The sequence below is a fragment of the Ranitomeya variabilis genome, chromosome 3 (genome assembly GCF_051348905.1).
Source record: "Ranitomeya variabilis isolate aRanVar5 chromosome 3, aRanVar5.hap1, whole genome shotgun sequence".
In the NCBI taxonomy this organism is placed as follows: Eukaryota; Metazoa; Chordata; class Amphibia; order Anura; family Dendrobatidae; genus Ranitomeya; species Ranitomeya variabilis.
The window spans coordinates 658,731,231-658,750,973 of record NC_135234.1 but is presented as its reverse complement, the minus strand read 5'-3'; the positions used below and the strand labels follow the sequence as shown (position 1 = coordinate 658,750,973).

At 41.1% G+C, this 19,743-nt stretch overlaps 1 protein-coding gene across 2 annotated transcripts in view; it reads left to right on the top strand.

The window, feature by feature from the left end:
* BIN2 (bridging integrator 2) overlaps window positions 1–19,106 on the top strand; it is a 54,752-nt gene extending 35,646 nt beyond the window's left edge. Inside the window, exons 6-11 of one of the 2 annotated variants that reach the window (XM_077297824.1) lie at window positions 138–245; window positions 871–956; window positions 3,329–3,404; window positions 14,568–14,650; window positions 16,345–17,657; window positions 18,806–19,106. In XM_077297824.1, the coding sequence (XP_077153939.1) occupies window positions 138–245; window positions 871–956; window positions 3,329–3,404; window positions 14,568–14,650; window positions 16,345–17,657; window positions 18,806–18,837 (1,698 nt within the window). In that variant the 3' untranslated portion in view covers window positions 18,838–19,106. The remainder of the gene's footprint in view (window positions 1–137; window positions 246–870; window positions 957–3,328; window positions 3,405–14,567; window positions 14,651–16,344; window positions 17,658–18,805) is intronic. The other variant, XM_077297825.1, reaches the window with a different exon arrangement.
* Window positions 19,107–19,743: the final 637 nt, after the last annotated feature.

Sequence of the window (19,743 nt, the reverse complement as noted above, 5' to 3'; positions counted from 1 at the left end):
ACTTCACCCATAATGATAATGGACATTAACATGTGAAAATATTCAATTTTAACTTACCATACTGTTATCTTTAATGGACTAAATGGCTAGCGATAATTCAACTCTGGTAATAATATATTGTATTATAAACTGTACAGGAAAGAATTGCTAAACGAGGGAGAAAACTGGTGGATTATGACAGTGCCAGACACCACCTGGAGGCACTGCAAAGTGCTAAGAAGAAAGATGAGGCCAAGATTGCAAAGGTGAGCACGTGCCAATCAGTCACTATAGATTGAAGCTTACAACTAAAGCTATTTGGTCTGGTGGCATTGGTTCTCTCTGTGCCACAAGCGCACTGCAGGGCAGCATATATGAAGCACAGTCCATTGGTCTTCCAGTTTAGAGGCTTCACAGTATGGGACAATTTTGGGCAATTTTACAGTAGGTAGTTATGTCAAAATTGCAGGTATAGTTTAATGTGGGATGTGACCATTTTTATTTTTCAATTATTTCAGCAAGAGGCATACATTTATAAATTTATCCTTGAAGTTTTTATCTACTGGTGACCACGTTTCCCCTACACAGCAAACAAATTTCACAGCCATCATTTATGGTGAGCTAGACATACAAATATACATATATTGCACATAAATCACATGTACATTACTTCACACAGCGTGGAGTAATATCCCATATACAAACTAGAACTAAACTGAATACCTGTAATTTATAAGCCTTAGGTCTGTTACTAATTGTGTGTATAAAGCAGGCCATTCACATGAGATAGGCAAAGCGTGGATGTTTTATGTCGGCAGTGTTTTTACTTGTGGCTTGTATGTGCCAATAAAATGTTAGTTTATTATTAAAGTAAAACAATATTTCACTTAGGCAGAAGAGGACTTTAATAAAGCTCAGATGATATTTGAAGATTTGAACAAAGAATTAAGAGAAGAGCTTCCAGTTCTCTACGCCAGGTACAAGGGGTTTTCTACTTTCTTCAGGAGCAGTTGGGGGCAGTGAACTAATGCATATTAACAATTTGGGCCAGCAACTTGGCTGACCTGCTAGTCTGAACTGAGCGCTATCCCATACTGTAATCAGAGGCAGCTTGAGAGCAGCCCTTGTAAGGTATAAAGCAAAAAGGTTGTACACACGTGGTCAAAATTGGTCAAAATTGTTGGTACATCTCGTTTAATGACAGCAAAACCCACAATGGTCACAGAAATAACTTGATCTGACAAAAGTAATAATTAATAAAAGATCTATGAAAATGAACAAATGAAAGTCAGACATTACTTTTCAACCATGCTTCCACAGAATAAAAAATAAAATAAAACTCCTGAAATAGGCCTGGACAGAAATGATGGTACCCCTGAAAATAATGTGACAAAAGGGACATGTTAAATCAAGGCATGTCGACTAAATAGCATCACAGGTGTCTACAATCTTGGAATCAGTGAATGGGCCTGTATATAGGCATGCAACCAAACGGCTGCCTTATTGTGGGATAAAGTAACTTCCGCTCCTTGTATGACCCATGTCCTGAATTTAATTGTCAAACATTTCTTTCACAAATATAAATGCTTGTGGAAGGTGGTGGAAAGTGTCTGGTCATTTCAAACGATCCTATGTGGCAAAGCACAACCTCCTGGCTTTGCGAAAACTAAACAGCCTACCAGCGCGCCATTGGTTTGCTGTATATCTTGCAACATCTGTACGAGCAGTGTAAATCAGGGACCGACTACATCATGCAGTAGTCAAAATGGATCGTAGGTTTCTTAAAGATCAGACATTGGTAATCCTGCTAATATTTATCCTGGAAAAACATGCATTGGAATATAATAGGGCATGGAGGAAAAATAGCAACTTGCACCTGTTCATCACTGTCTTGTGTCTGTTGAGGACTCTCAATGTCGATGTTATATGCTGCAGGACTTGGAGGTGGAGTAGCAGCAAGTGGAATGATATGGAGTGAGACATATACCTGGCACAGGCAGTGATGAGTGAAGCAGAGTGAAAATGATGATAAAGATGATGCTGGCTATGACAGCCAACCGTAACTGAAGAATGTTGAAAATGAACCAAAGAGGCCCTTGGTCGTGCTGGAGAGCTTGGCAAGCTGTATGTTAGAATGCTTGTAGGATTAATGGCGTACTGTTAACATCAAGCAAAGTGATGACTATCAAAATAGGCACCTTTTTTAACCCTGCTATAAAAGCAAAATGGGGGAAAATTTTTCCAGCTTCCAAAAGGGAGTCCAAATTGGCATGTTATTAGGATAAGCTGAGATATCTGCCAGTCACACGACTGACCAGCAAACCCCTCTAAGATCCCCCTAGACACAATGATCCCCTGCCAATGCCAGCTTTAGGGCTATACAAAGTGACTAAGGTAAACTGTAGTCCGTCAAGCACAATCTGAATATCACAATGTAATCTCATTATGAGTAAAATTAAATTCCAGTTCATGAAAAGTTATATTAGTATTCTTTTTATAATATCACTGCTGCCATCTAGTGGCCTCGTAGACAACCATTACTTTCATAATAATACTCCACAATCTGAAATAGCCAAAGCAATTCTGCTCACAAATAATAGCCAGCATGGGGCTACCATAGACTCTGTGGCTGCTTTCTCAGATGCCTTCAGTGGAAAAGGGATTCTCGTGAAGTGCTGGTCTTCAGAGCATGTCAGTATTCCCTCTTTTATTGTCATTGAAAGAACACAGTCTCTGCAGATGGTGTCTCCTATCCATTCAATGCCTTTGTATAAATTTTGTTTTCACCTTGAGAGTACTCCCTATTAGCTGCCACCTTTGGGGATTTTTATTTTTTACTTTAATGCATTTATTTGGGGTTTAAAATAATTATTGCAGTTGGGTTTCATTGCAAATCTTACACCGTTTGGATTTTACAGGATCTTTGTTTCTCAACACATTCAACTTTCTTGTGGTCTGTGGTCCTAAATCTAATGAGAGGAGCTCAGAAAAAGACAGATAAAAGAGTAATAATAATAAAGTCTCCTGTCAGACTGTCAGAAAAAGCTCACTGATGGATTCTCAGTTAACTTATTCAGCAGCCAGCACAGTACAACACCGAAATAATAAAGGGCAAAAACAGTGCTAAATTTTTAATGAAAGCTAATTTTTTTTTTAAATTGATTTGTAGCCCTAAATTATTAAGTAAAAAAAGAAAATTGTTCCCAAAGTTGGACACATTATGTTTAGTTAAACATTTCATTTGTGTAATTAAATTTAAAAGGTGGTTTGATTTTTCGTCTGCATATTACTGAATTGCTGTCCAACTGTAATTGTTCTTAATTCACACTGATCTTATGTGTTCTGACAGTCGAATTGGGTGTTATGTGACCATTTTCCAGAATATTTCCAATCTTAGAGACGTTTTCTACAAGGAAATGAGTAAGGTAAGTGGCATGATTTCTACAGAAATGTTTAAATAGCAAAACATGTTATATGGAATTATTAAAGGGGAACTGCTTGCATAATCTTTAATAGCTGTGTAACACTGGGATGCTTGCACCACATTTGTTTCTATTAAAGGCAATCTACACCATGGCTAGCAGTTTTTATTCAGTGTATTTAAAGGTGTTCTCCACTACGAGGATAACCCCTTCTTGATCTAAATGTATGGCACAGATAAAATAAAAAAGCTTATACTCGCCTCTCATGCCGGCGCCGTTTCAGTGAGAGATCAGCTACAGCCCTGACTTCCACTTGATGATCGATTTGTCGTACTACAGGGCTTCTCTTTAACCTATTTGTCCTGGTAAATACCATATTTTTCGGACTATAAGATGCACTTTTTTCCTCCCAAAATGTGGAGGAAAATAGGGGGTGCGTCTTATAGTCAGGATATATTGGCTCTGGCTGTGGTGGGGAGGTGGGGGAGTGGTATCGGAGGAGCAGCGGGTCACAGAGGCAGGAGCCGGTGGCTCAGGCTAACTCCTGTGCCCGCTGCTAAAGAGAAATGAATATGCACTGCATTCCACGCCCATGGGCATGGAGGGCAATGAATATTCATTTCTTCCTGCAATCCTGGTATGATTGATTGGCCCCATCCCCTTGCTGGTATGATTTGCCCCATCCCAGTTCTGGTATCCATGGCCTCATCAGAAAAGATTTAAAAAAAAACCTTTACTCTTACCTTCCTCCGCTCCCTCGCAGTCGCAGCGTCCTGCTCCGGTGCCAGCAGCTGCTTAACCCCTTCACCCCCAAGGGTGGTTTGCACGTTAATGACCGGGCCAATTTTTACAATTCTGACCACTGTCCCTTTATGAGGTTATAACTCTGGAACGCTTCAACGGATCTTGGCGATTCAGACATTGTTTTCTCGTGACATATTGTACTTCACGATAGTGGTAAAATTTATTCGATATAACTTGCGTTTATTTGTGAAAAAAACGAATATTTGGCAAAAATTTTGAAAATTTCGCAATTTTCCAACTTTTAATTTTTATGCCCTTAAATCACAGACATATGTCACGCAAAATACTTAATAAGTAACATTTCCCACATGTCTACTTTACATCAGCACAATTTTGGAACCAAAATTTTTTTTTGTGACGGAGTTATAAGGGTTAAAAGTTGACCAGCAATTTCTCATTTTTACAACACCATTTTTTTTTAGGGACCACATCTCATTTGAAGTCATTTTGAGGGGTCTATATGATAGAAAATACCCAAGTGTGACACCATTCTAAAAACTGCACCCCTCAAGGTACTCAAAACCACTTTCAAAAAGTTTATTAACCCTTCAGGTGTTTCACAGGAATTTTTGGAATGTTTAAATAAAAATGAACATTTAACTTTTTGTCACACAAAATTTATTTCAGCTCCAATTTGTTTTATTTTACCAAGTGTAACAGGAGAAAATAGACCCCAAAATTTGTTGTACAATTTGTCCTGAGTACGCTGATACCCCATATGTGGGGGTAAGCCACTGTTTGGGCGCATGGCAGAGCTCGGAAGGAAAGGAGTGCCATTTGACTTTTCAATGCAAAATTGACTGGAATTGAGATGGGACGCCATGTTGCATTTGGAGAGCCCCTGATGTGCCTAAACATTGAAACCCCCCACAAGTGACACCATTTTGGAAAGTAGACCCCCTAAGGATCTTATCTAGATGTGTGGTGAGCACTTTGACCCAACAAGTGCTTCACAGAAGTTTATAATGCAGAGCCGTAAAAATAAAAAATCATATTTTTTCACAAAAATGATCTTTTCGCCCCCAATTTTTTATTTTCCCAAGGGTAAGAGAAGAAATTGGACCCGAAAAATTGTTGTGCAATTTGTCCTGAGTACACTGATACCCCATATGTGGGTGTAAACCATTGTTTGGGCGCAGGGCAGAGCTCGGAAGGGAAGGAGCGCCATTTGACTTTTCAATGCAAAATTGACTGGAATTGAGATGGGACGCCATGTTGCGTTTGGAGAGCCCCTGATGTGCCTAAACATTGAAACCCTGTACAAGTGACACCATTTTGGAAAGTAGACCCCTTAAGGAACTTATCTAGATGTGTGTTGAGCAATTTGACCCAACAAGTGCTTCACAGAAGTTTATAATGCAGAGCCGTAAAAATAAAAAATCATATTTTTTCACAAAAATTATCTTTTCGCCCCCATTTTTTTATTTCCCCAAGGGTAAGAGAAGAAATTAGACCACAAAAGTTGTTGTGCAATTTGTCCTGAGTACGACGATACCCCATATGTGGGGGTAAATCACTGTTTGGGCGCATAGCAGAGCTCGGAAGGGAAGGAGTGCTATTTTACTTTTCAATGCAAAATTGACTGGAATTAAGATGGGATGCCATGTTGCGTTTGGAGAGCCCCTGATGTGCCTAAACATTAAAAAAACCCACAAGTGACACCATTTTGGAAAGTAGACCCCCTAAGGAACTTATCTAGATGTGTTTTGAGAGCTTTGAACCCCCAAGTGTTTCACTACAGTTTATAACGCAGAGCCGTGAAAATAAAAATTCTTTTTTTTTTCATAAAAATGATTTTTAGCCCCCAGTTTTGTATTTTCACAAGGGTATCAGGATAAATTGGACCCCAAAAGTTGTCCAATTTGTCCTGAGTACGCTGATACCCCATATGTGGGGAGGAACCACTGTTTGGGCGCATGACAGAGCTCGGAAGGGAAGGAGCACCATTTGGAATGCAGACTTAAATGGATTGGTCTGCAGGCGTCACGTTGCATTTGCAGAGCCCCTGATGTACCCAAACAGTACAAACCCCCCACAAGTGACCCCATATCGGAAACTAGACCCTCCAAGGAACTTATCTAGATGTGTTGTGAGAACTTTGAACCCCCAAGTGTTTCACTACAGTTTATAACACAGAGCCATGAAAATAAAAATTCTTTTTTTTTTCACAAAAATGATTTTTAGCCCCCAGTTTTGTATTTTCACAAGGGTATCAGGATAAATTGGACCTCAATAGTTGTTGTCCAATTTGTCCTGAGTACGCTGATACCCCATATGTGGGGGGGAACCCTGTTGGGACGCATGACAGAGCTCGGAAGGGAAGGAGCGCCATTTGGAATGCAGACTTAAATGGATTGGTCTGCAGGCGTCATGTTGCATTTGCAGAGCCCTTGATGTACCCAAACAGTACAAACCCCCCACAAGTGACCCCATATCGGAAACTAGACCCCCCAAGGAACTTATCTAGATGTGTTGTGAGAACTTTGAACCCCCAAGTGTTTCACTACAGTTTACAACGCAGAGCCGTGAAAATAAAAAATCTTTTTTTTCCCACAAAACTTATTTTTTGGCCCCCAGTTTTGTATTTTCCCAAGGGTAGCAGGAGAACTTGGACCCCAAAAGATGATGTCCAATTTGTCCTGAGTACGCTGATACCCCATATGTTGGGGTAAACCCCTGTTTGGGCACACGGGAGAGCTCTGAAGGGAAGGAGCACTGTTTTCCTTTTTCAACACAGAATTGGCTGGAATTCAGATCGGATGCCATGTCCCGTTTGGAGAGCCCCTGATGTGCCTAAACAGTGGAAACCCCCCAATTATAACTGAAACCCTAATCCAAACACACCCCTTACCCTAATCCCAACAGTAACCCTAACCACTCCTCTAACCCAGACACACCCAACCCTATTCCCAACCGTAAATGTAATCCAAACCCTAACCCTAACTTTAGCCCCAACCCTAACTGTAGCCCCAACCCTAGCCCCAACCCTAGCCCCAACCCTAGCCCTAACCCTAGCCCTAACCCTAGCAATAACCCTAGCCCTATCACTAGCCCTAACACTAGCCGTAACACTAGCCGTAACCCTAGCCCTAACCCTAGCCCCAACCCTAGCCCCAACCCTAGCCCTAACCCTAACCCTAGCCCCAACCCTAGCCCCAACCCTAACCCTAGCCCTAACCCTTGCCCTAACCCTAACCCTAACCCTAACTCTAGTCCTAACTCTAGTCCTAACTCTAGTCCTAACTCTAGTCCTAACTCTAGCCCTAACCCTAATGGGAAAATGGAAATAAATACATTTTTTAATTTTTTAATTGTTCCCTAACTAAGGGGGTGATGAAGGGGGGTTTGATTTACTTTTATAGCGGGTTTTTTAGCAGATTTTTATGATTGGCAGCCGTCACACACTGAAAGACGCTTTTCATTGCAAAAAATATTTTTTGCGTTACCACATTTTGAGAGCTGTAATTTTTCCATATTTGAGTCCACAGAGTCATGTGAGATCTTGTTTTTTGTGGGACGAGTTGACGTTTTTATTGGTAACATTTTCGGACACGTGACATTTTTTGATCGCTTTTTATTCCGATTTTTGTGAGGCAGAGTGATCAAAAACCAGCTATTCATGAATTTCTTTTGGGGAAGGCGTTTATACCGTTCCGCGTTTGGTAAAATTGATAAAGCAGTTTTATTCGTCGGGTCAGTACGATTACAGCGATACCTCATTTATATCTTTTTTTTATGTTTTGGCGCTTTTATACGATAAAAACTATTTTATAGAAAAAAAAATTATTTTGGTATCGCTTTATTCTCAGGACTATAACTTTTTTATTTTTTTGCTGATGATGCTGTATGGCGGCTCGTTTTTTGCGGGACAAGATGACGTTTTCAGCGGTACCATGGTTATTTATATGTCTTTTTGATTGCGTGTTATTCCACTTTTTGTTCGGCGGTATGATAATAAAGCGTTGTTTTTTGCCTCGTTTTTTTTTTTTTTTTTCTTACGGTGTTTACTGAAGGGGTTAACTAGTGGGGCAGTTTTATAGGTTGGGTCGTTACGGACGCGGCGATACTAAATATGTGTATTTTTATTGTTTTTTTTATTTTATTTAGCAAAAGAAATGTATTTATGGGAATAATATATTTTTTTTTTCTTTATTTAGTATATTTTTTGATTTATTTTTTTACACATGTGGGGAATTTTTTTTTAACTTTTTTACTTTGTCCCAGGGGGGGACATCACAGATCATTGATCTGGCAGTGTGCACAGCACTCTGCCAGATCTGCGATCTGCTGTGCAGGGCTGCAGGCTTACCAAGTGTCTGCTCTGAGCAGACACTCGGTAAGCCACCTCCCTCCCTGCAGGACCCGGATGCCGCGGCCATCTTGGATCCGGGACCTGCGGCGAGGAGGGAGGTAGGAGACCCTCGGAGCAACGCGATCACATCGCGTTGCTCCGGGGGTCTCAGGGAAGCCCGCAGGATCATGTTTGATCGCGGTGTGCCGGGGGTTAATGTGCCGGGGGCGGTCCGTGACCGCTCCTGGCACATAGTGCCGGATGTCAGCTGCGATATGCAGCTGACACCCGGCCGCGATCGGCCGCGATCCCCCCGTGAGCGCGGCCGATCGCGTATGACGTACTATCCCGTCGGTGGTCATACGGGCCCACCCCACCTCGACGGGATAGTACGTCAGATGTCAGGAAGGGGTTAATGCTTGTAAGCAGCGCATAGCAGGGACATCATACGTTGCTCACAAGCAGAGCACAGCTGCCGGAATACTCACTGTGTGTTCATCAGAGATCTCGGTGAGTATCCATACCTCTTCAGTAGCACGCACTGTCAGCCACCTGCTTCCTGCTGGGGCCGGTGGTCACTTGTGCTGATACTTAAGAGATCGGCACACGTGCTTGCCGGGGTGAACACAGGAACGCTTCTTGTGGTAAATCACCTGCTGGTTTATTAAAGCACAGCATAAACCATAGCAGGGTTGAACAAGGTAAATGTGGCCTTTCTGGCCGAATGGCAAAACAAGACAAGGATAAAGTTCAATAGAGTCCTTTTTCCTGCAGGATTCACCTGCAGATAACACACAAAGTCCTCAGGTCCTCCTGGAGCCACATCTGGAATCTTTCCTTTTCAAACACACAAAAGAAGAAAAAAAAAAGAGTGGTTAAACATTTAACTCCCCAGCCACTGCCTTGAGGTGGAGATATGGTAAGTAGGTGTCTCTGACCTTCTCACCAAAAATCCCAACTGTCCGGTAATTTAATTTGTCAAGACTTTCTTAACCCTATAAATTCCTGATATCATAAGCTGGGAAGGTCACGGGTATCACCCGCTGCGATCCTTGGAGCGAACATCTCTCTGCTGTCCCCTTTCATCCGGACAAAGACACGATTAGCCGGTGATCAACGGAGAAGGCCGCAGGCTGTTCGTACTACTAGGCCGAATTCGTACACATGGAATATGTGTATACACCCCGATACGGTCACTGCTACTCTCCAATAACCACAGCCAACCACCAATCTGTCTCGGTCGATTGGACACCGATGGTAACTTATCACTTCGTAGATTACAGAAGAGAAGGAACAGAACTATTAAATTGTATATTTAATCCAAAGGGAGGCAGTGTTTAAGAAAAATATACAAAAGATTTTACAAGGGGGACAAAACAATATAGCATATACAGTTACATAAAATAAAAGGTATTAACAGGAGCACTTAGCCAAAGGAGAGCGCTTCGATTTGGCTATCAATAAATGGGGTCCCTGCATACATGATATGTAACTCTCTACACAAATCCAGACCAAAATTGGGATTGATCTTTTATCAGACCCTGACTATCACCCACAAACCCCCTGTGATGACATCACATGGGCCTGGTTGTGGGCTGGTCTCAGCCCTTTATGATTCTTAGGAAATCACAATTTATGCTATAACTCCTCATAGTGCGATCACAGAAGTTTGAAACTGATGTCATCTTTTGTATCAGGATTTTATCTATGCTTAGAAACCTAACAAGGCCTAGCTGCTGGCGGCAATATGGCCCGTATGGATTTGGGGCCTTTTGGTAGGGGTTATAATGAAGAGAAAATATGTATATTTATAAATAGTTATCATGGTGCTGAAAATGTACATCTCAATAATATCAGATGTATTGAAATTTCCATATTCTATATTTTCTCCCGGAGACATACTGTCTGCCCTCTCATTGTAACTGCAGTGACCATAGCTATTTGTAAAGGGTGCGAGATTTTTGATTCATTCAAAATCTAATAAGACTTTTCCTGTCTCTCTCTCTCTCTCTCTCTCTGTGGACAATACACATCCTCTTCAGCCACCTGAACATAAAGAGGAATCCTTGTATTTTAATTAAGCTGCTTCACATCTCCTTGTGCACTGCCATTTTACAAAAAGGCAGATTGTGAGTGCTAGCTCCTGTCTCCTCATGACAAATGCTAGAGAAAAGAAAAAAGGGAGGGGGGATATGAGGGACCTCAAGGATTTTTATTTTCTAGGACACCGTCGCTTATCATGGCTGATTAACCCTTTCAGCACATAGCATGCTGGAGAGAAAAGTATTGGTTTCTGGATCACGGAAGAAAGTAATCTTCGTGACACATATCTCCCCTCACATACAGTGCCAGTGACCCTGTCACATATCCCATTCCCCTTGGCCCCAAAGCCAGGAGTTTTAACACCTTCAGACACCAAACAGGGGATTTGGGAGAGAGCATCCGCCTTACCATGTAACTTGCCTGGTCAATGCTCTACGTGGAAACTGAAATCTTGAAGGGCTAAGAACCACCTAGTCACCCAGGTATTCTTACCCTTCTTTTCTCTTAACGATCTCAGAGGGTCATGGTCTGACACTAGTTTGAACTTTTGGCCTAGTAGGTAATATTTCAGTGTATCCACAGCCCATTTTATGACTAAGCACTCCTTCTCGACAATAGCATAATTTTTCTCGCAGGCAGAGAGTTTCCGGCTCAGATACAGGATAGGATGCTCTTCCCCATTTATTTCCTGAGACAGCACGGCACCCAACCCGACTTCTGAAGTATCTGTTTGGACCACAAATTCTTTGGTAAAGTCTGATGCAACCAGAACCGGATGTTTACACAGATCCCGCTCCAGCTCTTGAAACGCCATCTTTGTGTCAGTAGTCCATTTAATCATCATCAACTTAGTGCCCTTAAGGAGATCCATTAATGGTGCAGCAATTATGGTGAAACTTAGTATAAACCACCGCTAATGCACCACAATTGCAAGAAACGCCCTCACTTTCTTCTTGAAAAGTGGTTGCGGACACTTCTGAATTGCCTCAATCTTGTTTAACTGTGGCTTAATTTCGCCTCTCCTAACGACGTAGCCAAAGTACTTGACCTCTTAATCCCCTATGGCAAACTTTTTTGGATTTAAGGTGAACCCAGCTTTTCCTAATGCATGCAGGATCACCTGTACCTTTGGTAGATGACTACTCCAATCAGGGCTGAAGACCACAATGTCATCAAGGTAGGCTGCGGCATAATTCTTATGTGGCAGCAAGATCCGATCCATAGCCCTATGGAAGGTAGATGGGGCCCCCTGCAGTCCGTAGGGCATTCTAGTGTACTGGAGACACCCATCCGGCATCAAGAAGGCCGTCTTTTCCTTGGCACTCTGGGATGTGGGCATATGCCAGTAGCCCTTTGTCAGGTCAATGGTTGTAATGCACCTCGTGGGTCCAAGTCTCTCAATGGGTTCATCCATGCGGGGCATCAGATACACATCAAAACTGGACAATTCGTTCAGCCTGCGGTAGTCATTAGAAAATCACCACTCGCCGTCGGACTTCAGCCAGAAGAAGATGGGACTCGACCATCCACTTTTTGACTCTTCTATCACATCAAAGTCTAGCATTCTCTTATCCTCCTTTGCTATTATCTCCCAGCATGCTCAACATAAATTAGTACACCCTCTTTGAAATGTAAGATTTTAATCAATAGCTCACTGAACAATGTGAAAATAAGGTTAATAATATATTTTTCATGATAAAATCTTCGGTTTTACTCAAATTAATTGATGCAAAAATAAATATACCCCACGTAAAAAAATTACATCTAGTATTTTGTATTTATTTTGCTCACTTTTATAGCGCCATTAATTCTGCAGCGCTTTACAGAAACCAGTGGCACTATCCCCATGTCTTAGAAAGGCAGGGAGGAAACAAGAGGACACAGCGGAAACCCACCCAAACACAGGGAGAACAAACAAACTCCTTGCAGATGTTGTCCTTGGTGGGATTGGAACCCAGGATCCTAGCGCTGCAAGGCTACAGTGTTAATGACTGAGCCACTGTATGACCTGCATGATTTTTAAAGGGCCAGTCGCATGAAAAAACGCTGCAGATGTGGGGATAATTTTCATTTTAATAACATTCTGAATATGGCCGTCAGCAGCATTTAAGACCCCCGTTGCCGGGAAGAAACAAACTTTATTCCTCCCGGTAATGCTCAGGCTTCAGTCACGTGGGCAGTGTGATTTCAGTCACTACTCTATGTATTGAGACGGCGGCTGTAACTGTGCTCAACAAGACAAGATCCAATACACATACACTACCGTTCAAAATTTTGGGGTCACCCAGACAATTTTGTGCTTTCCATGAAAATTCATACTTTTATTAATCAAATGAGTTGCCAAATGAATGTAAAATCTAGTCCAGACATTGAAAAGGTTCGAAAAAAAGATTTTTATTTGAAATAATAATTTTCTCCTTCAAACTTTGCTTTGTCAAAGAAGCCTCCCTTTGCAGCACTTACAGCATTGCAGACCTTTGGCATTCTAGCAGTTAATTTGCTGAGGTAATCTGGAGAAATTTCACCCCATGCTTCCAGAAACCCCTCAAACAAGTTGGTTTGGCTTGATGGGCACTTTTTGCGTACCATATGGTCAAGCTGCTCCCACAACAGCTCAATGGACCGGCCGGACTCTGTCTGCCCTGTGATCTGGTGCTCTGGACTGTGGATGCTGAAGCCTTCAGTAAAAGGTAAAGAGACTGCAACCTTGTGTCCTCGTTCTTCATTGCGCCTCACACCATCTACACACACTGGGAAGCCCTGGGGACATACTTCACCTGTGGGAAGGTATACCATCTAGCTGCCATAATATCAACCCAGCGGACCCCTAAGCAGCGTCAGTCATCCTGACCGAATACCACAGGTGGCGTCACGAACATGTCCCTTTAAAGACCTTTCCCCCCTTATTTCAATGGACGTCCCTAGGGCCACGGACCGGGTCAGCCACCGTGACATCCGCCTTGAGAACCGAAAGGACCCGGTACCAAGTACCCCACAGCCCTACGGGGGCGCTCCACCACTCTTCCCTGAAGGCCAGCATCCCAGAGTCGCCTCTTCACTGTAGACGTTGACACTGGCGTTTTTCGTGTACTATTTAATGAAGCTGCCAGTTGAGGACCTGTGAGGCGTCAATTTCTCAAACTACAGACTCTATTGTACTTGTCTTGTTGCTCAGTTGTGCAGCGGGGCCTGCCACTTTTCTTTCTACTCTGGTTAGAGCCTGTTTGTGCTCTCCTCTGAAGGGCGTAGTACACACCGTTGTAGGAAATCTTCAGTTTCTTGGCAATTTCTCCCATGGAATAGCCTTCATTTCTAAGAACAAGAATAGACTGTTGAGTTTCACAAGAAAGTTCTTTTTTCTGGCCATTTTGAGAGTTTAATGTAACCAACAAATAGAATGCTCCAGATTCTCACCTAGGTCAAAAGAAGGTCAGGTTTATAGCTTCTCTAATCATCCAAACTGTTTTCAACTGTGCTAACATACTTGCACAAGGGTTTTCAAGGGTATTCTAACCATCCAATAGCCTTCTAACACAGTTAGCAAACACAAAGTACCATAAGAACACTGGAGTGATGGCTGTTGGAAATGGGCCTCTATACACCTATGAAGATATTCCATTACAAACCAGACGTTTGCAGCTAGAATAATCATTTACCACATTCACAATGTATAGAGTGTATTTCTGAATCATTTAATGTTAGCTTCATTGCAAAAAACTGTGCTTTTCTTTCAAAAATTAGGAAATTTCTAAATGACCCTAAACTTTTACACGGCAGTGTATTTGTTGCATTTCAGGATAAAAGTAAGTTAGTAGCCAAGTGTATCTTGATCTCTCTTACAGTGCTCCCTGCAGAACATATGTCCCTCACACTGTTCCTCTTATGATATATGGCCTTTATACTATAATCTCCTATAAAATATTGCCTCCACATTTTTTTGAGTGTACATTTTACATGAGGCTTTTTGTCTGCCAACAGCAATCAGGTCACAGCAATTAATTTCTGAATCTCTCTTATCCTCCCTCTAGCTCAACCATGACCTATATGACGTTATGAGTAAGCTAGAGAAACAACATTCCAGCAAAGTCTTTGTTGTTAAAGGAGTCAAAAGGTACGTTTAGTTTACATAGTATAACACATAAAATTATGACTCTTGAAGTTAGTGTGGCCAAATAAGGATAAACATTGCATTAAAGTGACTCACCAGGTTTCCCCTCACTAAGGCTCACTTAGCTTTGTACACATGCAGTAATTCCCTGATGTTCACCTATCTTAGTGGCTTAGTAATAAGTCCTTTTAAATCATTCTGCATTAACATTAATGACCTCATATACTCTACTTCCTGGTGAGCCTTTACAGTATGTATACACAGCAGCCAATCAGACAAGGTAATGTAAGGAGGCTGGAGCAGCAGGAACCAATCAGGAAGCAGGAGCTGAATCTCTGACTACTTTAGACTCTGTAAGTACTGTAGCTAAACTGTAGTCACAGGTCACAGCTCTGACCTAATAGAGCAGAAATAAAAAAAAATAAGCAGCAAGTACTGGAGAAAAAAATAGCAGACAAGCATCACTTAAATGCTCACATACATGCAGATAACTGTTTTAAAAATGATATACGTGCAGCAATAGTGCTAGTCTGCAGATAAATGTGATTATAAACATATGCAGCAGTCTGAATGTTCAACTGCAGGGAGAAAATGGAGTTCTATTCCCCCTGCAGATGCTCGGTTCTAGTCAAGTGGGAGGCAGATATCTCTACACAGTGACAGCACAGAAATCACACCAACTACGTGTTGTCTGACATCCTGATCAGCACATACACACGCTACTGAGCAGGATGTCAGTTGAGGATTAGTGGGCGTGATTAGACTGCCCTGTGTTGACAGCGTTGACTGCTCACAGTCCCAAGAACCGCCTACTAGACCAAGCAACTGCAGGGAGAATGTAACTTAATTTTCTCTCTGCTGCTGTACATCCAGTTTAACAGCCGCATATGTTTAGCCCCTTTCCGACATCGGGCGTAATAGCACGCCAATGTCAGACTCCCTGTTTGGTGCGGGCTCCGGTGCTGAGCTGCACCTTTCCAGGCACATCAGCTGATATATACAGCTGATATGTGCCCGCAACATCCGCAGGTGGAATCACGATCCACCCACGGCTGTTAACTAGTTAAATGCAGACGTCAATCTCTGACAGTGGTATTTAACTCGCACTTCCGGGAAGCGCACTGGAAATCCCACCCATCGGTGACCCCGTCACATGTTCGTGGGTCACAAATGAGTTAGCATGACACCCAGAGGTCTCCAGCAGACCTTTATAGTCTCTGAAAAGTCACCCAGCAGAAACATTTGTGCAACTTGTCTGTGACTTGCTGTTGGCCTACTAATATAAAGCTCTGATTTTGCTGTAAATAAAACAGTAAAGTTGCAATCAAGTCACAAGTCACAGTCAAAGTGTATTGAAGTTTATGAAAAGTGTGTCATTTGCGACTTCCGACCAGCTACAGAAAATCCAAGACATTTGGAAACATATGCAACTTTGTGTTGCAGGTCTCGAGTCAATGCGACACCATAATAAATCATTATATTCAATGTTACAATATGTCATTGTAATTTCAGTGTCGCGCAACACGTTGCCATGTAGCCCTAGCCTTGTTTAATTATTTTAGGAGCGTCTTGCATGTTTTCTTTTTAATAGTTCTAGGATAATTCAGGGTTTCTTTAAGCATTTAGAATGTGTTTGTTTTTATGCTTTTATTTTATGTGGCATCCCAATTATTACTGTACCCATTTCTTATTTTCAGTAAAAGAAATTCTCTGCTGATCTCATCACCAATAAGTTCTTCCAGTTCCTTTTTCATGGCTTCAATAGACCCAGGGACAAGCATTCCAGTTACTGAAAAAGGTTCCTTAGATGGAAGATCTGAGACCAATCCTATATCTTCAACTTTAAATGAAACCCAAGACTCCAACACAGAAGAAGACAATTCTTCAACCGAGGAAATTACTTGCGAGGAATCACAAATTATTCCAAATGTTGAACACTTAGAAGAATCAACAAGTCAGAACACAGAGGAATTTGTACAAAATGATACACCTAAAGATATTGAAGACTGGGAGATTGCTAAAACAGGAAATGACTCAAGTTGTGATCCAAAGGAAATGGCTCAGAAACATCAAATGGTATTAGATGAAAGGATATCAGAAAATGTAAAATCTGAAAATATTAATAACTTTACACACAATGGAACTAAAGACAAGACAACCCTTGATATTCCAGGCCACTCTACTGAAATAATTAGAGAAGAAAAGGGACATAAAAGGAACAATAAGCAACTGGTCACTGAGGATATGGAATATGGGGATCAGAAAGGTATAGACCATACACAAGAAAATGTTATTGATTGTTGCAAGAGAGGCTTAGTGGAATCAGAGACTAGAAAGGAAAACGATAGTGCCAGAGAAGGTATCAAAGAGGGTGTTGAGGACAAAATATGGAGTGATCAACACAGTGTTGGAATGGAGGGTCTAAGTAAAGAAGTGCCTGTAAAATGTGAAAATATATCTGAAGACAATGATTCTGAAAAACAAAAAAAACAACATTCTTCAGTCCCAAGTCACAGCCAACCATGTCCGACTGATAAAGTGAAAAAAACAAGTGATGAAACTTTTTCTGCTGTATCAAATCCATGTCAACCATGTTCAGCTGATGAACTGAAGAAGTCAAGTGATGAAACTTCTTCTGATGTTCCAAATCCCTGCCAATCCTGTCCAGCTGATGAAGTGAAGAAGATAAGCGATGAACCTTCTTCCATGCCAAATCTGTGCCAACCACGCCCAGCCGATGAAGAGAAGCAAAGTGATGAAACTTGTTCTGTTGTATTAAATCCGTGCCAACCATACCCAGCTGAAGAAGACAAGAAGCAAAGTGATGAACCTTATTCTTCTGTACCAAATCCCCTCCAACCATGTCCAACTGATGAGGTGAACAAGCCAAGTGATGAGTCTTCTTCATCTGTGATACATCCCAGCTCACCATGCCCAATCGATAACGTGAAGCAAAATCTAACTAATGATACATCTGACAAAATAACTGGAAAGCTCCAAAGTGAATCAGGTATGCTAGATTGCTTAATTACAGGGCGATATCATACAGCAAACCTACCCTTGCCCCATGCAGTATTTTTCATCTACTCAGTTTTAAAGGTTGAGAAGTCAAATTTGAGAGGAACTGTACATCTGTACATGACCGTGAATGCTGTAAAACAAATCCTGAAAAGAATACAAAATTGCTGTGTTTTCCATTCCCCAATAATATTAAATGGGATGTCCACTTCTTGGACAACCCCTTCTCATTCCCCATGTTTGGCCCTGTTAGAAAAGTTTACACTGACCTCTGGTGTTGGCACAGTTACATCAGTGTTGCCACTGGCGTTCCCAGGGATCACGTCACGTCTCTGTCCCCACCTTCAGATGTGTAAGTAATCAAGAGAAAGTCAGGGCTGCGGCTGGCTGCTCACTTTCTGTCAATTCCTGACACGTCAGAAGGCGGAGACAGTGACACCAGAGCTTATTGGGCGCATGGCTCACGTGTCAACACAACCTCACATGAATCTCAGGAAGGCAAGTGCTGACACCGCTGAAACTGTGCCAGCACGGGGGGGTGAGTTTAAACTTTTTTTTATTTTAACAGGGCCAAACATGAGGTTTGAACTAATAAAATAATTAATAATAAATAAAGTAACAAATTTTATTAAGTCAGTATCCCACATGCAGAATCTCAAAAAATGCACAACTGCTTAGCAAAGCTTGCAATTTGTTACCATCTTTTCAGTTAGCCATTAAAAGGTATCAACCACTGAGGAATCTCAGTTCTAAATATTTTTCTAGCAAGTCTATAGTAACCACCAAAGACCGAGGGGAAACCAATATGATGACAACATTTTAAAAAAGGTAAAAAGTGGCATTGATTCATCCATGTAAATTCACAAATGTGTTAACAAGTCTTTGCACAACTTTTCAGTGATCCCAAAACACCAATATTCTGGAAAATGAACTAAAATATAAACATTAAAAATGTAAAATAATAGAAGGAAAACAACAAATTCTGCTAATTGTTTTATTTTTTTTAGTTTATATTCCAAAATATTGCTGTGATCACATAGCAGTAATACAAAAATGAATGTGTGTTAACCAAATGTGTTGATGCAGAATAAGTGTAAAACATCGTATATTTTCATTTCTTTATTTTTTTATCTTATGCAGGTGGTGAAGACCAGTTGATAACTCACCTGTAAATTCAGGTGCCAACAGGAGGGCAGTTACTAATGTTGGAGCCAGCTACTCCAATAGTTGCTCCCATCTCCTTCATTACACAGCGTTCAATCTCATCTTTCAGTCTGACTGTTGGTATTGCTTTTGGTTATTGCTTAGTCATTTGGATCCATTAAGTTCATAATATACGTTTTATATTGTCTATTGTTTACTTGCATTAATTCTTATAATTTTTGTGTGATGTGACCATGCAGCATTTTGTATAATGAACTTACTGTTAATAAACTGTTACAAACAAATTTGGGTGTAAATTTCTCAGAAAAATAACAACATACAGTATATCTGATTGTTACCATATTGCAAGATATTTCTATAATAAATTACAGTGGACCTTGGGCTATATTCACATGTATTACATTTCTAATCAGGTTTTCACTGCCGTGTGGTAGCCAAAAAACAGAAATTTTGCTATTATTTTCGTAAAACCTGAAACTCAGTAGAACCTGTCAGTTTTCATTAGTTTCCATCCTTTCCATCATAGTTTCTTCAGGCAAAGCTTTATAATATGTCAGTTTAGGGGTATAATGCTATGATCCAAGAAAAAAGATGGGAGGCCTATATTTATTCAGGCCTCATGCAGATGTCAGTGTTTCTTTGCGTATGCAAAAAAAAGGTTAATTTTGATCAATATTTTTGATCAGATTTCTATCAGTGCTTGGTCAGAGTGTCAGATTTTACCATCAGTGTTTCAACAAAACACTGACGGAGGTTTCCCAAACTTCTATCAGTCAGTAACAAATGGACAGAACACAGATAGCATCAGTGTACCGTCCGAGTTTTTACAGACTCATAAACTTGAAAGGGTGAGTTTGATCTGTGACTAGCATAAAAAATGCTAAAAATTGTTTTTTCACAGACATGTGAACAGC